Below are 23,755 nucleotides of genomic sequence, written 5' to 3'. Positions count from 1 at the left end.
AAGTAAAGAAGCCCTGGAAAATATATAAGTAAACAAGGTCAAAACTGACACTGTAGACTTTGAAATTACCAAAATTAAAAATTGTAAATAAACCAGTTTCTTGTCTTTTGCTATTTCAAGGCTGTGCAACTTGAGAGTGAGCAGCATATTCTAGGCTCCTTGCACAGAAAAAAAAAAAAAAAAAAAAAAAAAAACAAAAAACAAACCAAAAAACCCACCCCAAATGTTTTGATTCCAAAACTGAGAGAGGACCTACCTATGTAAACCCACAGGCATGAATTAATTTTGTTAATTTCATTTCCCCTTAAAACAAAAGGGCCATTTGTGTCTTTGTAAAACAACTTATACCCAGGTCTAAGCAAGAAAAAATATGTAGACTCCCTTGTAGCAATTTTCAAGTTGATGTGTCAAGAATGGAATCAACTGTCTGTGTTTATATTTGGGGTCTTTTCTTAGTGCATCATAAAACTATGCAAGTGCATTCTGTCTTTGCCTGCTTCTATATACCAGCTTGAAAGGAAAACCAGCCTTCACCCTCCACCCCCCCCGCCTTTGCAATTCAAAGCTGTTTCTAAAAACAAACTTCAAAATGAGGCACAAAGTTTCCATATAGGCAGATGTTATCATCTTGAAATTCTACAGTTACTATATAGAGTCTCAGCTCCTTCTTCAGATGTTTGCATAGATCCCAGCACAGTCTGGTAACAGATACTCTGAATAATCAGAAAGAGGTGTATCAGCTACCTGATGAACTGAATTATCAGTGTCTTGATTTTGAGAGATTAAAGTATAGCATATACAGAAGTCTCAAGATCATGGCATATTACTGCTTTACAGATGTCAAACAAAGGCAAGTTTCTGAAGCAAGATGCATGTGTCACTTGTGGTCTTGCAAAACACTAAAATTTGCAGGGAGATGGGAGAGATTCATGGCTAATTGACAGCAAGTGGAGATTCTTACTCTCAGCCTCAGTGGTGACATGAGTTGTTTTTCTAGAAGGCCAGGCATGCAGACTAAAAATTGGAGATAATATAAAAGTTTGATTCTCATCAGTTAAATTGTACATGTCTGAAATAATCAAATTTTGCACCTTTGCTCTTCCTATTAGAACATTTCTGTGGAGAAAGTTTCCCAACTATATCCTTCACATTTGGTTACTTTCCATTTGAGCTGACAATGACCAAGAGCACCAAGCAAAAATGCAGATGATGCATTGAACAATCCAGTGGCTCCCTAGAAAATGAGCTCCATGAAATAAGTATTGAAATGTGAAGTCTATCTTAAGGAGTTTGGACAGTATGAAGAATGATTATCCCTCGCCAGGACAAGTGGCAAGGTGCACCTGGAGCCAAGAGTTATCCAGTCTTGTTTAAAGTGCATCACAGAGAAACATCTTTGACACCAAAGTCAATGGATTATGCTGACTGTTCCTAATGTGAGCATTTTCCATTTGAGGGAATAGGCTTGCCTTGTGGGTGGGTGTCCACTGTGAAAAAAGGACTTCTGTCTCCTGCTGAATCATTGCTAGCAAGAGATGGTTTTCAGCAGTGACATTTGGCTTGCCAGTTGCAGTGGCTGTGGACACAGGCCTGGTATCTGAATCGTTCTGTGAGGTCATTTCCAGGCAGGTTGGAAAAATGGTAGGAAAAGATGTCTGCGAATGATCTATCAAGCTGTCTGTGCTAGTAGAAAAATTTCAGAAACAGTCTTACTCACTATCTCTCTTCATTTTACACAATGGAAAAGGGGAAGGAAATACAAGTAGCCCATAGGTTATCACTGCATGAAATTATGTGATAAAAAGCTCAAGTTTTTTCTTCCTATGGTGATGAGGAAACTCAAGCAAGGGTTTCTGTACAGGAAAACATTGTCTTTCCATAGGTTTTTGCAGAAATTCCTTTTGGCTGCTGCCTGTCTGGCTGCCTACCTTCCTGTACCCAAGAAGGTGCTGGACACTGATGTGATGCAGAGCCAGTGGGGTGACCCCCAGTGATAACCTGAGGTTTGCTGCCAGCAGACAGGGAATGCTTGAGCTCTCCCTGCTTGTTGCTGTACACTTCATGGTGGGGATTTTCACTGTCAGGATTTATACTTCAAAATGCTCTGGAAGATAAATAGCCTTGGCAGTCTCAAGAGGGTGAGTTTAAACTTTCAATGCAGGTAACTTTATAAGTTTCAATGCAGTTTGCTACTTTCTTGGAAAAGGAGACTATTTGTTTTAAATTATTTGGGTTATATTTACTTTAGTGGATAGTAGTAGGCAAGAATTTTCACAATTGAATTAATGTAATTATTCTGTTCTTACCAGGAGAAATTTGCAATAAAAGTCATATGACAGTCTCAGGAATATGGAAATGCAATAAAACCTTACACTTTTAAATGAAATAACTTTTCCAGGCAAGGTGACACAAGGTGACACAGTAAAAGTACATCAAATTGTCGTTTGGATAGCATAAAATATACAGCATCCATTACTCTCTTTTCTGTGTCAAATCATGTAACATTTTTAGATATTGAAAAACTGATAGCAGAACTGATAAAATGCTTTAATTTAACTAAAATAGAAAGGAAGCATTATATATTAGCATTAGTTATGTAACAAATATAGCCATTTACTAAGTTCAACTATCATTTTATGAATTGACATGCAGTTTATTAGTATCCGAACTAAAGGAAATTCAAGTGTTTATTCATTCAGTATTTCCTACTCACCTGATAGCTCTAATGACAGTTTTAAGAGCAGGGGTGAGATCTTCTACGGACACATCACACTGGCACCCTTTGTCATCATAAACATCATCTGTTCCAAGACTGGTGTCAGCTGCAAAAGACAAGAGCAGACTAAATAGGAGAAATTTAAAAATCTCTTCCTTAGTGTTTTCTAACAGCCTGCACAGTGGTTCTGGAAAAACAAGGACTACATATCAAACTAGGACAGACCTTCATCAACTTCATCAGTTTATGAACTATATGATGCCCTTGTGCGTGTCTATGCTTGTGTCATAAAATGCCTTGGTAGTCCCAGAGAAATTAGTAAAAATTAGAAAGGAAAATGCCCTGTTATTTTTCAAACAAATTAATAGCTGAGCACCAGCATGTTATTCCTGATATCCCATGGTTTTTCAACATATTCTCCGTGTTATGGGAAAGCAGTGAACTAACAGATGTAATGGCAGAATCAGAAGATGCTGAAGTTATATTATTACAGTTTTACCCCTATGGATCGACCTGGCATTGAAGACAAAGGAGAAGATGCATTTCATCTAATAAGCAGGCTGTGGAATGACCCAACACTTTATTACAGGTGAAAATAAACACAATACTTTTTTACCAAGAATGAATAATTGCCACCTTAAACCTCAGAGCCATGTAGGTATTCCAGGCTTCCTTTGTCACAGGAGCTTAAGCCAAGTTACTGTAAAAAAAAGTGGATCCTTTCCATTTCCTAAACACCACCTCTGCAGAGTTGCCATCTGGGAATTAGCTAGAAATCTCAGAAGTGTCCATTGAACTCAATACATAAAAACAGGTACTGATGCATGACTAAGTGGTTTACAAGCTTAAAATGTGCTGGAATGCAAAGAGAGCAAGAAGGGCAGAGTCATGGATGCCCATACATCATCTATATTTCAAAGGCACGTGAACTACAGAAAAAGTCTTTGGGGTAGGTGCTTCTCCTCCCAAATCATCTTTCTTCAACTGCATAAAGTCCAAGTGCTCAGAAGAATTTCACTCAAGGTCAGTGTATTTCATCACGTAAGTGTCTCTGCTTCATGAGGAAGAGAGTATAAAATGAGTGACATGAAACAGAGAAAAAAAGATGTGATTCAATAACCCTCAGTAACAGAGGAGATTTATTCCCAGTCCTAGGTTGCTGCCTACATTCATGGTGTTATTTCAAACAACAGGTTTAGTCATTCAGAAACACTTCAAGTAAATAATTTCAGGGGTTTAACTTATAAGCAGATTTGAAGCACAGTCAGACACAAATGATTACAGGACATTCTTTCAAATTCCTTCTTCAGAAGACTTCAGATTAAAGATGAAAAATATTATTTGTCAGCCAAAAGTGCCTGAAAATGTCATGGTACCTTCTAAATCTAATAGAGATGCCATCTTGGCATAAACAGTTTTGTACAGCATCTTCACGAACTGGTATTACTGCATTGTTTTCTTCACAGATTTAATGTTCAGCCATGCACATTTTTTGGCTGGTTTTTTTTTTTTTAAATGAGTCTGGCTAGTTCATTACCCTTGGGAACATATATATTTCTTTGTTACTCTTGCTGAACCGGTACATTCATGAGAAACATCTGTAGCTTTTAATAATAGGTGAATTCATCTTTGACAGATCAACTTAATAAAGAAAGATGGCTTTTGCCAATGTTTAAGTCCACATGAAACAATCAAATGCAACCGTTAAAAATTAAGTTTTAAACTGTAAAAGTGAAATTTTCATACAAGACTTTGAAGTGCTATTACTGTAAGTCATGACTGCAATAATGCCAGGAGTGTTTTTTTCTTGCACTCTTTCATGAGCTTCACTCCTGACTTGGCTTATCTTATTGATAAAATATACATCTCTCCACCCATTCTGCCTCAATAGCATTTGGATCCCTTCCCAGAAATGTGATTAGCTAAAATAAACTTTATCATTAATTTGATAGGTATATACACTTCCTAAACCACCATCTCAGGACATGCTAAATATTCCACAACACTAACTTTCCAGGTGTCACATCTGATCAGCCTCTCCAGTTACCTTTCCCAGTGTGGAAATCTCCCAGCTCATTTATAAGTGCCATATTAAAACCAGAGCTTTTTATGTTACTGGTATTTCCAGTGACTCTGTAATGTTTGAATCTATTCAGATATGCCAGTTTAAATTAGGAAAAATACTGCTCAGATCACAAGAGCTATAGCTGCCTAAACCCAGTGAAACAGGAGACTCCAACCTGAAAGTTTAAAATAAACATGTTTCTGTATGGTTGTCTCACGGATACGGTTCCTGGGTCCTTTGCCAAGTACAGTGTCATTAATAAAAGGGCTTCCTTACCAAAGTATATCTTTGCAAAACTGTTTTGAGAACTGTGTGCTGCAATTATAGTGTTTCATGTTGCTCCCTTGTGGATAAAAAACTCTGCAAAATTTTTAGACTGATGCTGGAAAAATCTTATAAATTTAAGCCAGCTTCAATAAGAGATACTGCTCCTAATAAATCACCTTTCTTCTTTCTAATATTCCACTGATATGAATTTCCTTCATTATGGCAGATACTCAATATCACAGGTCAATAAAGCTTGTGAAAAGCTATAGCCTTGTTTGATTCCTATGGGAAACATAAATGTTTCTTTAGGATACTAAGCAGACCTGGGAAAAAGTTTGGGAAATGCATAGTAGCAGTTTGGAGAAAAAATTCCAGCTTAAAACACCACTGAAATCAAAGTTCACATTCTTACCAATTTTTCCATTGGAAGCTCATGTTGTGCACCACATAGTTACGAGGTGAGATGTACTTGTATGCTTTCTGTCCCTCTCGAGTTCATCGTTGAGGTCAGGGCTGAGTTGGGGTTAGTTTGGCTGCTTTAGCAGCTCCAGCTGTTCAAACCTCTGCCAGCTCCCAGATGGGGCTCAGCTATGCTCTCCAAGCTGCTGTCTGTTCCCAGAGAGAGCCCTTCCTAGGCATTAATGGGGCAACTAGACCTCCCAGTGCCAGCTCATGCCTAGCCCTGCTCACATCCACATCCTTCCCCGTACCCTTTGTCTGTATCCTCTGCTCTCCATTCGGGTGGCTATGCATGGTCCAAGTGGGTTCCACAAGGAACTGTGGGCATTGGTTTGGAAAAAAATGTCTGATTGATTTTCATTTAAATGTATGACTCAAGGTGAAAATTGGAGGGTGGTGTAATTTTCACAGGTGCTGAGTTACTTTGAGCCATATTGTTATCAAAATTGAGAGTTTGAGTTAGGAATTGAAGTCCAAGCAATTCATAATTCCACTCCACAGACTGTTCTCCACCTTGCTCAGCAGCCTCATGTGAGTGCAGAGCTTCTCTGGCTGCCCAGAGCAGCAGTGCTGGGCGCCCCAATGTGACACACTCATGTCTATGCTCATTTTCTGGGTGAGTGATCAGAAAGAAAATGAGCAGGTAATTCAGTGCATCTAACTTCTGGGCAAGTAAAGTTGGACATAAATTCAAAGCTTTTGGGGGACAGATTGTCCCTGTGGGAGGTGGCAATGCATAGGTCTGCTGCAGCAGGGGGGTCCAGGCAGCTGCTTTGTTATGAGACTCCAAATTGCCTTAGTCTTACATGGCTACCGAGCTCAGATGAACCCTCTTGCTCGAGAAGCAATGCCAGCAGCTTAATACTCTCATTATTCGTTCTTTCAGCCTCCTTTGTGAGCAAATAGAGCCTCTACTGTGCTGCTGTGTGTAATGCCTAGGGTGTCTGCAAGGTAGGTGTATTTCACTCAACTTTACCCTGCCTTTGAAGTAGCTTTCTTCACTATGAGCATTTACTGTATTAGGGATTTAGCCTATATTCTCAAAAAATGTAGAGATATCCTGTACATATTTTGTGGTATTTCCACAGATGTTATATTGCATAGGATGTTTCACAAAATCTCATTTACTTTTTTCCCCTCAAAAATTATTCTATGTACAAACAGCTTGATGGTTCATGTTTATGTGATTCATGCAATTTCCCTTTCTAAAAATGAAATGTGTCTTAGCCTAGTGCCTTTGTTTAAGTATGTTTCATGAAACTTCTCACCTCTTCACAAGCTCTTATTATTCTCCTGTCTGTTGAACCGTGAATACGAAAATCCCTTCCTTACCCCTATAACTGATTTTCTTTCCAATCTGCTTTAAAACATCAGCAAGCTGACTCTCTCTCAGTACACAGTTCACTTACTTTGTTTTACTATGATTGCTCACCAAGTTCCATAGGAAAAATAAACTAAAGAAAGCAATGCTAATTGTGATGAAACTTAGTCACATACTTAATAAGAATGCCCAAAGCTCCCCCAGAGCAGGAAAGGCAGCAGCCCATGTTTACATGCTTTCCAGAGCAGAGGCCAGAAAAAGGAGGCCCAAGGGAGTGAATTATGTATTTATTTCCTTGATTTCTGGAAAAAGAAACCAACAAAAGAAAATACTTTCTTCTAATCAAGAAAGAAGGAAGAAGGTGGAACAAGTACTTCTGTGATGTGCTCTTCACATTAGATACTTAATATTTCTCTAGAAAATGACACCAAAATCCCTGGTAGTAGACAACAGTGTTCAAGTGGAAAAATTAAGAAAGAGGGAATAAGACTGGCAACATTTCAAAATATTGTTTACAGGGAGCTTTTATGAAATGGTTGCCATTTCCATGCTAGAAAGAAATTTCTCAGGAAAGGAAGGAAACTGGTGCCTCCTGTAAGGAGGAGCACTTTTGCACAAGCTTGTAAACTTTGCCTTCTGCCCAACCAGAGCCTCTGCTCTATTGGCAGTACTGATGGGGAGTTCAGTAGTGCTACATCAATAGCCCATTCTTTGTCTTTCTCCTGAAACAGACAAAGCATTCCAGATGGGGAGGAGAAGAGGACATCATTGGGAACTGCAGTGCAATGTGACACAGAGTATCTTAAAGAATATCCCTAACAACATTAGCTATGTTAAAGCATTTCTGAAAATCCTCTGATTTGGCTAAAATGGAAGATAGAATTGGTGGAAAGTTTTTTACATATTCTGGATATAATATAGTTTTCTTTCTCTGTGAGTGCAATTTTTTTAAGGTCAGTAACTGAATTTATATCAATTATCATATAATGCAAGCAAGTTCCAAATATCTAAAATTCTAGCATTCCCTTCCCTTAGTTATTATTTGACTTCTCAGAAATTTCTGCACTGGCAATATTTCATGGAATAGCTCCCACTGCTTAATTAAAGAAGAATCCTTTTAATTTAGAATGATGATGTGGAGGACCAGGAGACTTTCTAAAAACAATTCATTAAATGCACAATAATTATGCTGCTCTAAAGGCTGATCTTATAGTAGCAAATTAGCCAGCAACTTTAGATGGCCATGTGAGAAAAGTAAAAGAAGGTGACTCTAAATCTATGGCATTAGTGTATTTTTAGCTACACATTTCTGTTATTTTATATATACCACATCCAAGAAGTAAAAACTGTAAAATAAATTGCAGAAACATATGATAGTATCTGGAACTGTAGACTGATGAGCTAAATGTCACACTTAATTGACTGTCTCCCTGCAAGACCTTGTAGAATATATCACTTGATATATGTCTGATATTCCATAAGGTCCTCAGAGGTCCTGTGCCCTGGGAGATTCCCAGGTGTTCTTGCTGAGGGAGGTCATAGACAGGGGTAAAGGGTTAGAGAACTATAGCTGTTTTAGATTCAGGTATCCACAGGATAGTACTGTATTTTAAAAAGCCATGAAGGATTTCCTTGGCAATGTTTCATAAAAATAAAACTATTCCTCAAATGTTTCAGATTTGGTGTAAGTGGGTTACATGTGGTTGGGAAGTTTTATGAGCATCCTCTCAAAATTAGTTCTTATCTCATTTGTATAGTCTTCACTGCAGGTGAGGGTATCCAAAACCCATGCAAATCATACTTCTGTGTGATGGTCTGCTGCTGTTCCTCACAGAGCTAAGCTTAATAATCATTCACCTGTGACCTCTGAGTCCAGTGAGCAATGGTGCACAGCAAGTTCCTCAAGAGCTATTGTAAAGAAAGAGACTAAATTGTGGACTCATTTGGCCTGGACTTTGGTTGGAATAAACTAAAATAATGCCTCAAAACCAATGGCCTGTACTTATTTCCACAAAAATGACTCAGAGCTTAGATCAGAATGCCAGATCTTCCTAGTTAATTACAGTGACAGTGGTAATAAATGAGAGCTCTATCTGCTCTGTGGAAGGCAATAACAAGAAAATAAATCTCTTGTCTAGCACAGATTGATATATTGCTAATAAATTTAATTCAAACTTTGACAACATGCAGCTTCACTTTGAACCAGAAAATTTAAGCTTATATGTAGAAGCAACCCAACTAAGGACTTCTGCCACATCAAGTGAACCTTATCCAAGGTCAAGCTGTTTATGCTACTGAAAGGAAAACTTGTCATTTTTGCAACACATAAATTACATGGTAGTAACTGAGGATGTGGGGGCTGAAATGCACAATTGCATTCTTTCCATGGCTCTTATAATATACTCTACCCTCAGGATTTTGTGCAAGTACTCTGTAGGGAATGAAAGGCTAGAGGTCATGTGAGTGTCTAATGTTTGGGGGATGGTGCAAGAAATCAAATATTTCCTTAGAGAGTTCTTTTTAATTAATCAAATGAAATATGTTTGTAATATCTCCAGTGCTGAATGCTTTTGATGTTTTATTCAAAAAGCCACATAATGTCTCTAGGTTACAGTAAAGGCACAATAACTCATTCAGAGGCTTAGAAGCATGGGATGGTAGAAAACAAATATAATAGGGTATTTTTATCCCTCACAGAAAACTGCATCCACAACATAATATTGGTTCATTAATTCAGCTGTGGTACTACAAGACTGGAGCATGATTTAAGCAGAAAAGGTTCTGTTCCTCAGAAAGTAAGGCAAGCAGAAAACAAAACAGGACAGGAACACCATTGTAAAGAAGAGATTTTGTGTGGTTGAGTGTCTGTGGATGGATGTACAACATACAATGAGGCACGGGCACAGTGCTTTAAGCAAGGCATATGATCACCTGTGCTAGTTAATAACTAGCACAGACTCTGCCATGGGGCTGACCCTGCTGCTGGGTATTGTCGTGTTCTGGGCACCACTCCCCATGGACAGTTTGGCTGCAGCTTCCCTATTTTTGTTAACAAAACAGGGAAGAACCAAAGCCATACTGCATGAGGAGGCCTTGGGACCAGAGTTAGCTCCTGGCTCACTTTGTGCACAGGAGGCTGTGAGTGGCTCCAAGGTCAGGCAGCACCTTTGCCCATGGGACATAGCATTCCTTTGGGGAAGGCTCTTCCATGACACTATTCAATCCTTTTCAAGTGTGTGGTTTTTAAAGCTTCACTATTTACCATTCTTGATTGTTGAAAATTTCCCTCTCATCTGCCTCATCCTGATAATTCCCTTTTAGGCTGATAACAGAGATTGGAAATAGAGCATTCTGGCACCTTTGTGAATTTGTGCAGAGTCCCCTCTTCAACAAGATTCTGGAAGTTGTGAACCACATGTCACCAGAAACTGCACATGTATTTAAAATCCAATTATGCAAGTCTTGATATTCACTTTCCCCTGCGCTGTTGTTGAATGCCCTAGAAAGCATCTCCTGTCAGGCCACCAAAAACTTCTCTGTCCATCAAACCTCTCTCAGGTTTGGATTCCATTTGCACATGCACATATGTAGCTGAAATAATTACTGCTGTTATCAGCCTCCCTTTGTCAATGGCAATAAATAGTTTATGGCACTTCCAGAAAATTGTTACTAACTAATAAAGCTGTTTGTGCAATAGTTTTGGCCATACTGTCCAAAGACTGTTATGCCAAAATGTTTTTGGGATATACCAGAGCTGGCTTAAGTGTTTTACTTGCTGCCAAGAAATTGTCCTTCTATGATTTTAATATGCAGTGGGAGAGTGCTAGAGTGTTTGTTGCTGGGTAGCCTAAGAGGCAAGCTACTACATTTTCAATCAGGTTAGCCTTTTAGTTATCCCCATGAGCTCCTGTCCGGACTTGAAACCTCTCTTTGCAGGCAGTTTCTAATTGCTAATGTTGAGTTTCTCCAGCAGTCTCTTTCTGATGGTTTTGGCCCAGATTCCAGCCATGTCCTTACTACAACTTAGTCAACACTGCAAAGTCTCTGTGTTGACCATCTATCTGCCTTAAATCATCCTCATACGCTAACAATTTTCCTTCCTTTTGCAGACCTCTCCTTATAGATTTGCATCTTTCCTTTATTTTCACACAGAATTCAGTCCTCTGCCTAGGCAGAGGACATTTACAACTCCACACACCATACAGTGAAATGTCTTCTTTCTTCTCTTTTGGAAGAGGAAGAGTAAGACACTATTTTTTTCACTGATATGAAGTTTTGACACTGAACTGGGTATCCAGCACTATGTTGTCACTGCCCCAAAGATATCTTATAATGTAATTTCTTCTCCCACCAAACACCCTACAGAGATGTAGGACTCACCAGAAGGACCAGCTGTTCAAGGGTACTGTTTTGTGCCCAAGATTTCACCCAGAAAAATTTGGCTTCTAGTTTTGGCTTCATGATTGGCCTGCCAAAATTATTAATTATTTGGCTGGGAATACCTCAAGGAGGAAATTGGAGGACCTGGCAAGCAAGAGATAAGAATAATATGCTGCAAATACTGTTTTTTTTTCATCCAGTGAAAAATGCAAGATGTTCTAAATTAAATACATCATCTTGAGATCTTTTTCACTGAGCTGTCAAATGCAGAAAGTATCAAGCTATGGAAGAAAAGAAAGAAAAAGAAATGAAGGTTAGTAGTGCCCGACTTTTCCTGCAAAAGTTTGGGTAAGGCAGAAGGGAGCCGTCTCTCAGCAGTGAGCACATTGGACATCTCTCTAATCATACTGGTCCTAGAAGTAGTTGGATGAGGTCCCAGAATGGAAACTTGGCATTTGCCTAAAAGCTGGAGACAATGGAAGCTGTTCCTTCTGCCACAGATGAGAAATTGGTTGTATCTGTTGGCCCCAGTTCATAAGGGTGGACTAGTAGCTGGAAATCACTGACCAGGAAACAGGCTGTGCTCACCCTGAGGAGCGGGAAGATCTTCAAGGGTTTACGCACAGCAATGAGTGCTCTGTTGTTTTTTCTGTCTCTTATCTACAGATATACCCAAGGTGCTGTTTATGCCACCTTTTCCGTGAGAGGGAAACAATCAGAGGCAGCATGATCTGCTTGTGCACATAGTTGTTCTTGATGACAATAGGTACTGGACAAAATAGGGGACATGCTGAGGAAATGCTTCTATGATAAATGGGCTGATGAAAAATGAAACAGGTGCTTCAGTGAGGTGCAGACTGCAGAGCTGGGGCAAAAGTGAGCCACTGATACTCTGAGAGAGTGCTCAAAAAATTACTTTCTTCTTAGGTCACTTCCAGGCATGGTGTGAGTTACAGGGGTTTAACCTATGAAATTACTTCTGACGCGTTTTGGGGATATTTGTGCTTCATAAGTGATTATGTAGGATGCCTAAATTTAGACAGGGTAGCTTTAACCACTATGGCACCTAGAGCATTTCTCAGTTCCCATTGTGGCCTTGGCTGAGCTTCACATCAGCGTGAGACCCAGGCTAAGTCACACAGCCCCTGTGATACAGCTGCCATGGGACATAGCCAGGGCCTGTAACCCAGGATGGAGATAGGAGTGGATAGTAGTGAATAGTGGAGATAGGAGCAACCTGGATAGTGTCCTGGTAGCTGATACACCCCAGCACCTCACTGTACCTCAGGCAAATTCGGAATTTCAGAAAATCTGAGACATCTCCATAGGGGAAGGCTAGCCCAGAATGATGATCTTAGAAAATATCATTGGTTTGTCTTGGTCGCTCTCCAGGAAATGTTTATTTACCCAGGCTTTTCCTGAAGAGATCTGTTGTGTAGAACATCCTCACTGGGGATGGGGCATTGCAGTTCAATCAGTTCAATGAGTTTTTGCAACCTACACGTTTGTGATAATATGTGCTCTTAAAAAGGAAGGAACATCAGCATTGTACTTCTGTCTAATTAGTCTTACCACAATTGTTGGATGTAGCATGCATGATGCCATTGTAGAAAGAGGTTGTACCTTTCCCATTCAGGCAGGGTCACTGCATTCAGTGGCAATCAACCAGTTTGTTTTTTACATGGAGGATACCATAAGAAAGAACAAAACATTCATAGATTGGGAAATATGGGAATGGAGAAACCCAAAACAAAATCCACTGGGGCAGCAGTACCCCCAGAGCTATGTGAGTGCATCTTTTGGTGCTGGACCCATCCCACAGAGAGGTCAGTTTCACTTGGTTCTCTCAGCTCCTGCCTGTCAGGGGCCTGCTGTCACCCAATTTGGTGCTCCTTGGTTAGAGGAGTCACTGTCTTTGTTTTAGCAGGCTTCATCAGATGAAGATCCTTCTTGCCTGAATACGAGTTAGTTTAATGCCAAATTGGACTTGAGCTAGAGAATGGAGCAGCACAGGAGGCAGCTTGAGGGAAAGGCTGGGCTGCCAAGTTCAGCAAGCCATTATTACGAAGTTCTACCTCTTTACATTTTAGGAGTGCTTCCTACCTCCAAAATACCCTATAGAAAGCAATACATAAAAACAATAACACTGGTTTTGTTTGCAAAATCTACCTGCCTTATCGAGGCAGATACAGCCCTGTAAAACTGAAAGCACCCAGTAGTGTATCCCTTGGTGGCAGGTGATTGCATCACCAGTGCAGGGACTCTTCTGCCTGAGGGAGCCCCTTCTGCACAAGCTGTGCTCCCGGCTGGCAAAGGCACAGACAATGCTGGCTGTGCTGTGTGGACCACCAGCAAGAGGCAGCAGGTTTGGGCAGCAGCTGAGCTCAGTAGTGGGAGAGGGGCCATGACAGAGGAGCTGATGCAGCCAATTCCCTGGGATGCCTTTAGTCCACTGTGACTTTTCACAGTGACCCCCTTTTCCACCAGCTGCTCCCTATGCACCATTGACATGATTTCTTATTAAAAAAGTAATCACATTATTGGGGTCTTTGAAGCAGTCTATAGCTGGCTTGTGTCTCTGGCCCCAAACAGCAATTCTTTCTGCCTTCCTAAAATGTGTACAATCACTGTGCAAGTGTGCAGGAGTGTGAGCAGGCTGGGAGCAGCATGCAGTGGCAAACGAGGGGTGAACAACTCCTACCATCAACCATGGGTTTGGGCTGGGAGCTCTTCAGCCGCAGCGAGGGCCTGAAGCGGGTTCGGTCATTGAAGCTCCAGCTCTTCTGGACTTTGGTTGGGCTGCCCTCGGTGGCAATGTCAGCACTTGGTGACCGGCGATCTCCGACTGAAGATTGCCTGTTTTTTATACTTTGACCTCGTGGGCTGGCCATCCGGACCCGCTCCTTGAAACTTAGCTTTTGACTGTGAGAGAGAGAAATATATTTTATTTCATAGTTACTTCAATCCAGTTCTTTTTTCTAATGTATGATTATTGAAAATGTGTAAAAAGTCTCACTGGTATGAATCTGTTTTTTAAACACTTTTATTTTCATTGAATATATTTAATTTGTGAATGGAACTGATTTGATGTAATTGTTTTTTGATAGAAGCATTAGCATTGTCAGTCTATCATACAGTACAGAATAACCTTCTAAAGGAAATTAAAAATAACAAATAGAAACAATTTCACCCAATTATTATACATTAATCTCTATGATATTCTTTCTATTTCTTGAACTTGAAGGTTTGTTTCTATCTTAGTCAGCCAAGTTCAGTGCATTTCTGGCCATATCTTCAGATAAACAAAACCATAATGTATTTTATTGTTACTGCATGCCATGTAGTATTGTCGGGTTTGAGGTTTTGTTAAGCAGGCAAAAAATACTGTGAGTGTATATTCATGCTTTTGTAGGATGTGGCACTTCCAACATTTCATATGCATGATTAGTGATCACTCATATCCAGGATTCCTTGTTAGAGCACTTACTTGGACAAGACAAAACCAAAATTAATAAAAAAACCAAGAAACAGCATGATGACTGATTAATGGAAATGTAATGATATGCTGCGTGCTCCCTAAAGTCATTGCTGAAGATTTAGCTGGGAGTTGACCATGTGCAGGTGGTACTGGACAGGTAACAGAGCCCAGCCAAGCTCATGACGTGTCTACTGCATCAATGGTGACCCTGTGGTCTTATGGTTGACCAATTGTAAGGGTTTTTTTTTTTTCCCCTGCTGTGCTTGTAATTCTCTCCCCCAGCCAGCTAAATGTGGGTTTTGTAGATTTTCTATTTCCTGGTGCTTAAATTACCTTTGTCCAAACATATCTGATGAACATCCTGTGGTCATTGTGACTATCTACCTATGCTTTTTAATTATTTATTTAACATTTTTGCCTTTGTTTGTCCCTTCCTTTAGCAGATGACACAAAGGGCAAACAGAGAAAGAGTCTGGAAACCTTGTTTTATATGCAAGGTTAAATTCAATTGGTTGAGCAAGGGAATGGTCACCTTAATCAGTGGTCCTGTTCTTTCAAGGGGAGAGATGATGAGGGCAATGCAGTGGTATGGTGTTACTGGGACTTGCAGTCCTACTGCCCTGGCTTTGCAGGTGGTCTTTTAAAACACCTTTACCAAAGACTGTCTGCCTGAAAATTATGGTGGTTCTTGAAGTTAAGTCATTTTCTAGTACTCTGAAGGTCTTTGAATTTAATTTCAGCATGCCCATAAGATGTTTTGAACAGGTACAGATCCTGCAGATAACTAACTAATGCTAATATGGACTATATGGTTCTTTGTTATTTAACCTAGTGCACTCTGAAAATGCAGTGTTAATATGTCATTATATGGAATGGGAAGTAGTGGAAACCTCTGTGGCTGTGAAATGTTGAGATAAACATATCTTTGTCCATGCATAGCAAAGCATAGCATTTCAGTCTGAGTACAAACATCCCTGAGAGCAGAAAGGATGCAGTTTGTTGCAGGCAAAACACATGCTGGGATGCTTATAATGTGATAATTTTCAAGAATACTGAAAAATGAGCACATCAATAGAAAGATTATTAGATAAATGTATTTCTATATGGCATGTTGGATTACTTGAAAGAATACCTTTACTATAATTTCTCAATATAATCCCCTTCTTTTCTTGCCCAAATAAGCAATAGTTGAAATAAACACATCACAGGGATGAAAATGTTATCTATTTCCATTGTAAATTGTTACCCAATGCTGTGGCATAAGCAATACAAAAGACCCAGAGAACCTAACATTTGAAAGAAAAGTGTTCCAGAATTTAGCTTTGAATACAAATTACATTTCAAAACTGAATTGTATTTCAGCTCAGGAATCTTTTGCATTTCACAGCAATGAAAATATAAACTTTAAAATATTTATTAAGCACATTATGGCATTGTCATATTATATAGAATGAGGAAGAGAATCAAAAATGACTTCTTGTTATAGATATTATTCCTACAAGTGTCCCCCTTTTTTTAAACTCCCCTTATGGCTCAAATTGTACTTGCTATTGAAAAATGAAGTCAAATTATGCTTTTTTTTCAAACATTAGAGTTAAAAAGTTTCTGGACAGCTCTCTTCCTGCTGCACTAATAAAAATGAAAGGAAAATGGGTAAACTAGCCATAAAAACTATCTATATAGATAATATTTTTAAATAATCACATTAACTCCAAAATATAAATGAAAATTTAAAACCAACGTCAAAACAGCATGTGTTGTTCTGTCAATTAATTTGTACTAATGAAAGCAGTGGCTGCCTTTAAATGATTGGTAGACATGGTTGGTTCATTTATAAAAGCTGAATGGTACACAATGACTACTTAACCTGAATATCTTTAGTTCTCCAAATCAAAGCAGTGAGGCAATGGTGAAAGGAACAGTAGGCATTTTATCTGTGCTACAGACATTTTTCAAAAGTGAAATGCTGAGAATTAAAATATCGATGTAAACTGCAGAGCTTATACTTAAATCAAGTCTGCTTTGTAGCAATGACAATGTACAGGCATGCCAAGGGTCCATGCAGAGGGTACTGCATTGTGAAGAGAAACACAACCCCTGAAGGGAGGAGGGTTTGAAAATTCTCTTCTGCATCTTGAGATGCATACCCAAAGAGACTAGTTAGAGCAGTTCTTTGCTTCTTGGATCCCTGTTCCTATTTTGAGACTGGTGGGAAATGTTCCTGAAGTCATTGGGTCCTTCTCAGCACAGGCATAAATTGTGTGACAGGCAGTGGAGAAGAAAGGTTGAGAGAAGAAAGCTTGTGCTTGGGAACACACTGTCTTGGGGCTCTTCTATGTATGATAAATAAGAGATCATGAAGGTGTAATTAAATCAGAGCACTTTGAGCATACACTGACCAGGCTTTTCCCCAGAGCAAAAGTCCATTTCCTTATAGGATAAAGCCTAGATCCTGGCTCTGGATTCTTTGTTGCAATAGCAGTAGAGATGGTGTTAAAATTGCAGAGTGAAGATAACACACCATTCAAGCATCTTTGGACATTCTGCATTTGAATCAATAGCCAGTGACTCCTTTAGAGCCCTCTATTCTGATTTAATGCTGGTTGTGTCAGTACTGGTTTGTGTGGGCTAAAAATCCTTTAACTCTTTCAGGTCCTGGCCTACTATATTTTTATCTTTCACATTTTCTCTTCTCTTTTTACATGGTATCCAAAGGAAATCCCTTGAATCAATGTAAACTTGTTAATTACCATTGGATATTCACGCATCCCCCTAAGTATTCACAAACTTTGTGTGTTTATCCAAAATGCAAAAATCATGAGAAAGAAATAGGAAAATAAAATAGCACAAGTTCCTAAATCTAAATTACAATGATCTGAGAATTCAACAGCTGTCTCCAGTGATCTCTGTATTCCTTTAGATGTGTGTCTGTCAATAATTTCTTGTACTTTATATGACCGATAATTTAGCCCAATTGGTTGACATACTTTTTTTTCCTATGACAGACTTCCCTGGCAATGATAACCTCTTTGGACCTATCACTCCTCTATTCTTGCAGGCTGAAAGTTGTGGAATGTATTCTTATCGATAATATTCGAGCTTTGAAGCTTCTTTTAGTGGAGATCAATTACAACTGGCAGCTATAGAAAAGGAAGCAAATGACTTTTCAGTGTTTGTCTGCCTTCTGAAAGGTCAGTCGTAGGATCTTATAACTCATTCCTCCCACTTCATGCCCAAGGCGCTCACTTCCCTAGGATAGCAAATGACTTTCTAATTTTTATTTCTTCGTTTTCAAATTCTGCCTTTGCCACCTCTGATCTATGAAGGAGTGGGTGTGTAGGGACACTAGAGGTCACTGTAGCTTCACTGCAGAGGGAGCGATCGCTTTCTCCTGGTCCAAATGACTACTCTGAGTAAGAGTTTGTTTTAACTGACAAATGCAGACAAACCTTTGCTCTCTCTGTCTTCCATGGACTATCACCCTATACTTTATTAACTGAACATCTCTTTCCTTCCCAGTCCCACTCCCCCATTTGCCGGCCACCTTCCTAGATTTCTGGCCGAGTTAAAATTTCTGCTCTGCCTCAGTCTCAGACCTGCAGCGCTACTGCTTGCTACTAGCCATAATTTCCCCTTGTTTTTCAGCTTTTCATACTGAGCCAGTTGGTGGAAGCAAGAATAGGAAGAAATTGAAATTAATCAGAAATAACTGGAGGGCCTGAGGATGAGGAAGAAGGCTTTGAATCTTGAGACAGAAGCTAAAACTGCCAGAAATTATCACCCATGGCAAACAGCAGCAAGCAGATGCACTTGCCAATTTTCAGCAGTTAGCTACCTATAAATACAGGTGTTGGTTCTTACTGAGCCTACAAATACTTTTACTGAAATTAAGCTAAGTTGAACAAATGCAAATGCAGTGCATAATACTGTGAGACCTAAAGTTCAAAGACTTCGCCACCAGTCTCATGGTAGGACCACAAACTCAAGAAATTTATTGTTGTATCTCATACCTTCAATAAGTAATAGCAAGAATTTCAGGCCACAGTGTATTATAGTTCAATTGTCAAACAGAAAAAGTAAATATTCAGGGTGTTTGTGCAATTTTCCTTTTCAAAAACAATTTCTAAATGAAGAGAAACGATTTTGATCCTAATTTTCTGTAATCAGTTTGTACTTCTACTGTCTTTTACATTATTTTTAATAAGTAAGAAAAAATGCAATCAGCTTGAGATATGAATCATAGGCTTCTTCTCATAAGACACATCTATCTAGGAATTACCATTTTTGGTAAGAGACACAATTTCCAGAGAATTCAGCTGAAGTAGATGCTTGATTTCACATGCATTCCTCTACCTTCCAGTACAGGATGCAGGTACATCATCCACAAGCTGTGTCCAAGGGGATTCTTCTCAAGAACAATTGCACATTTTGGCTGTTGTAATTACCTAGCATGCTATAGCTTAATATTCTCCATTAATAATTAGATGGAGAAATCAACTGCCATGGTCATAAAAATCCTCTTGGACTTGGGGGAATGGCTTTACCCAAATATTCAACCCCAGTTTTAGATCTTCACAGGGTAATGCATTCCAAAAGTTGAAGTCTCAGGCCGAGAAGGGGAATGGGGTTTTGTAAAACTGCGGTGTGCTGCCACTGCAATTGTCTGGCTGGATGAGTTTGAAACAACTGATGTTGCTGCCATTGTGTTAATGGCATTGCAGGCAACAAGCAAAAAGGGACTTACAAGCACTTAAAAATAAATAGGAAACATCATTTGGAGAAGTAAGGAACTGTAAAGCACTGAGGAGGGGAAGAGAATGAATCATGCAACTGATGTTAGTTGGCATTCTCAAACATCATGTGAATAGGCAGGATGCTGAATACCTATGTTTCCGAGGGGTGTACATCCCGAAGAGCTTCTGTTTATTACTACAAAGCTTACTAGGAGTGAGGGGAGATAGAGGACTCTGTTACTAAGCATTCCAGTGCTGCGTAAGGGGTTAGGTTTTCCACCTCAAGTTAGATTATGCATCATTGGCAATTTCTTTTTTATATGGTGCATGCAGAATTGTTTACTTTAAATCTACTTTTAGATACAGATATGGTATAGGAGGTGAAAGAATTCTATAACATAATTTACTTGTTTCCCTCAGAACAGAGCTGAGTTTTCCCCTAAAGATCTTATTGCACCAGAGAGAATTGTCTGAATAGGGAATGCATATTCAGCCTCATGAGTTACAAGACTAGATGGGTGACATTCATCCTTTGCAGACACCTAGTGCATGTCCTACACACAGTTTAAGACTGATTATGCTCTCCGTATGTGACAAGATTCATCAGTCTTGATCTAGTTTCCTGCACAGGAACTATTTCAGCCATGTTGTATAACTGAACAGAAATAAATGTTTGTTTTCAGTGTGTGCATTTGCAGATATTAAGAATTTAAGATATAGTCTTTTAAAATAAGTTGCACAACTCTGGAACTGATTTGTAGAAATATCTCATTTATAGCCTGGATACACCGGAGAGGTTGTCTACCAATACTTTGATAAATGATTAATTAGAATAATTGTGCGTAAAATTTTGGGAAATACAACATATGTATTTTTATTAAAATCAATCTGAAGCTACAGCCTCATAAGCACAGCTCTTTCAACTCAAATGCATAGCAACATTTAGTCACCTAATGAAAGACTGCAGGTTTGTACATGACAAAACACAAGAATTAATTTCTGTAAATATAAGTCAATCTGGTAGGAAAGAAGATACTGAACTTTTCCCTAATACAATACAAGTTTTTCTTCATTGTTCTTAGAAGGGAATAAAGAGCAAAGAGCATGTTGAGGATTCAATCCAATGTACTGCTTGTCTTCATTTAAAGAGTGAAACAAGAAGAATCTTACTTAGTTCACATAGCATCCCATGCAAGTCACTTAGCATTGCAGTAAGAAACAAGTTAAATAGTCAAGGTCAGGTATCTCAAAGAACATTGCAGCAGTTTGCATTTACATCTTTGCCACAGAAGACTGCATACACCACATGTATTTTCAGTGATACAAACATACAGTGATATATCAGCACAGGAGCAATAAACATCCACTGAAAAAAACACACCTTTTTTTAAAAGGCACTGAGTGGTCTGTGGGGTTTTTACAGTAGAACATGATCTTAGAAGTTAGTTAGTTCATTTTTACATATACGCTAATTTGCAGCAGTGCATGTATTAATTAAGTGTTTCTGAAGGAGCAAACATCTTCCATTTGGTAAAAATAAAGTGAATAAATCTTGCTAAATAGTTGACTTCTTTTAAAGCCACAATTGTTATCATCAACAGGGAGAAAATAGCATGGTTTTGACAGCTGGGTGTTTGGGTTTTTGGTTTTTTTTTTTTCATCTAGTTTCCAGTTATTGTAAGTAAATTTGTCTCTTTTAGTACTTGCTGGTACCACTGGAAATAACCTCTCCCCTCTACACAAATCCTAGCTTTAGAGGGATGTACTCATTTACTGGCAACTCCTGTGTCACCTTTAAAAGAGTCAATTTTAAATGCTGCTGTCAAAAGACTAGGAAATACAGCTGGTGAGTGCAAGAAGTTTGGATCAGACTGTAATAATTTAATGAGATCAATGTGTTGCTAGCAAGCCTGTGGAGGTAATGTATACAAAAAGTCCCAGAACTGACAGAGCAGATCCTGTCCCCTTGAGTTACAGTGACACTAACAGCAGTTACATGTGCTTGGAGGAAAAGGTCAGAGTCAGGTGCCAGAGGAGCAGTCTGAGAAGTGGAATGGGACATGGGTAATTGATGTGAAGACTGAATAACCGAGAAACATTTGTACAGTACAGTACAAAAAGAAGGGCAGTACAACTCGGGGCTGGATGTATTTCAGGGGCTGATATGTCATCAACACTTTTTTCCTTGGCTGTTTAGTGTTTTCTGCTGGGAGGTAAAGTCTGCTATTCTCTGAGCACGCTGATACCACAGTGCCAGCTGCCAAATGCCTGCTGATTCCCATCCCTAACGAGTTTCTGAGATAGAGTCATTTCTCTTATATCCACTGAAGCCTTTCCTGTCCCTAAGTATTTGGGCTATCAGTACAGCAAAGACCAGCATTTTCTCCCGCTGCCTTAGGACATGCCTCTCCAGAGCTTTGTTTACCTAGTGAGGATAGCCCTGCCAAGGCTTGCTGCTGCCAGCTGTAGGCAGTCGGAGCTCAGCTGGGATCTAGGCTGGGTGGAAGCCCACCTGTGCTCCAGACTGACAGCAGTGGGGCTTTCTTCAGCAGAGGTACCAGTCTGGCTCCTCCGCTTGAACTGAGCCAGGGGGGAGTGCAAGACATGCAGCCAGGAGGAGGTGAGACACTGCAGTGCTGCTTTCCCCCCACCTCCTATGTCCCAAAATGCTCCTTAGGAGGGGATGACAGAAAAGTTAGAAAATGCGGAGACGTGGCACTGAGGAAGCCTTGAGGATGCTCCTGCAAAGATGACATCCAACCAGACGCATCAAAGGGTCCTCCCTGCAATGGAGGGCTGGTGGGCTTCTTCACATTGCCAAATTGAACTAGATGTCTGTAACTTCCTCTGCAAATCTTGTATTGATTCTACAGCAGAAGCTGGGGATGTGTCCTTGCCTAGGAGCTGGGTCTGGGGAGGCTGGTCCACTGGCTGCTCTGTCACTGTTCAAACTGAGCCTCTCAAAGCTACAGCATGTTAGATGTGTAAAAAATTGCCTATTTTTCCCGTAGAAAAACTGGGACAAAGAAGCAAATTTCAGCAGCATATGAGTTTAAAAAGATCCAATTTGTGATTATTATCCATCAATGGTTGCAGTTCATTGAACCTACTGTACAGAACCCAAGACATCTAAAAGCCATTAGGAAAAAGCAATTTCACAGATAAAAGGAATAAAAGAAACTACAAACCTGCTAGAAGATTCCCCTTGTTCCTTTCTTCAGGTCAGGGAGTGGGAGGGAAAAACATACTTGTTATGCAGATAGTAATCACATTACTTAGTTAGAGATGATGTTATATGTATGATAGACATAAATGGATATGTTAATTGGTGCACAACACACACGTTACATTGCAACCACAAAAACATTCAAGCAAGACTCATAACTACAATGCTTCTGGAAAAGAAACTTTTCAGGTTTTTTAACACATGCATAACATGCTTAGTACATACCACTGCAGACTGAGTTGGCAAAGCACTTAGGCAAAATGCATTGCTGACACATATATAACAGAAAGCTGTAGTTTCTTATTAGATAAGTTATTTCTGGTAAATAAAAAGGTTCAATTTTAGCACAGCAATATGCTTATTTAAAATAAGAAGTAGATGCACTTTTGAGGGACAGTCATATTTTAGAATATTTTATGTGGGATGCAGCTTCATTATTTATGTAATTTTCTATCCATCCATTTATACTAATGTTGCTTTCACCCTGTTTGTATATGTAAAATATCAATACTTCATGTAACTTTTAATCTAAAAGCTCCTTTTAGTGTGGAGCAGTTTGGAATTAGAGTTATGGTAATGGATTACTTACGGCTCTGTTTTTGTCAACTCTTTGAAATTCAAAGATCAGCTTTGGATACCCAGCCAAACTTCTTTTTGGCTGAGCTTTTTGGCACACAATTACCTTTTTACTGTCATGTGGATGTTCATCACCCAGCTTTGAGAGAAACCACTAATTCTCTTGCACTGTCTGCAATTAACAACAGTTAAGATGCTTATCAGAGCTTTCCCATAAGGCTCTTAGTGCGCTCCTTTTTGATCTGCATCAAGTGTTTTTTACTTCCTGATCTGTGCCCAGTATTGAATCAGTCAACTTGCTGCCTCCTGCTAAACCTTTTATTGAATTATTGAAAAGTCTTGGGCTGCCAGTGCTCTGTGAATTCTCACCCAAACTACGATATCAAATATTTCCTGTCTGCCAAACTGTGGCAACAGATCTTTTGAGTCATCTTCCACTGTCTGTATGTATGACTGCATATATAGTTTGTCCTAAGGAAATACTGAATATATCAGAAGTTATGACAAAAAGGAGCAAATTCCCCAGTGTATTCA

The 23,755-nt window shown here is 39.4% G+C and overlaps 1 protein-coding gene across 3 annotated transcripts in view; it reads right to left on the bottom strand.

Annotated features, from left to right (window-relative positions):
- The window catches only part of KCNQ5 (potassium voltage-gated channel subfamily Q member 5), a 278,519-nt gene that overhangs the window by 12,553 nt on the left and 242,211 nt on the right, over positions 1-23,755 (bottom strand). Inside the window, exons 9-12 of one of the 3 annotated variants that reach the window (XM_038131410.1) lie at positions 22,608-22,634; positions 19,571-19,627; positions 13,910-14,130; positions 2,714-2,822 (exon numbers count right to left, since the gene is read on the bottom strand). In XM_038131410.1, the coding sequence (XP_037987338.1) occupies positions 2,714-2,822; positions 13,910-14,130; positions 19,571-19,627; positions 22,608-22,634 (414 nt within the window). The remainder of the gene's footprint in view (positions 1-2,713; positions 2,823-13,909; positions 14,131-19,570; positions 19,628-22,607; positions 22,635-23,755) is intronic. The other 2 variants (XM_038131411.1, XM_038131412.1) reach the window with 2 other exon arrangements.

The sequence above is a fragment of the Motacilla alba genome, chromosome 3 (assembly GCF_015832195.1).
Source record: "Motacilla alba alba isolate MOTALB_02 chromosome 3, Motacilla_alba_V1.0_pri, whole genome shotgun sequence".
Classification (NCBI taxonomy): Eukaryota; Metazoa; Chordata; class Aves; order Passeriformes; family Motacillidae; genus Motacilla; species Motacilla alba.
This window is presented reverse-complemented; position numbering and strand designations above follow the sequence as displayed.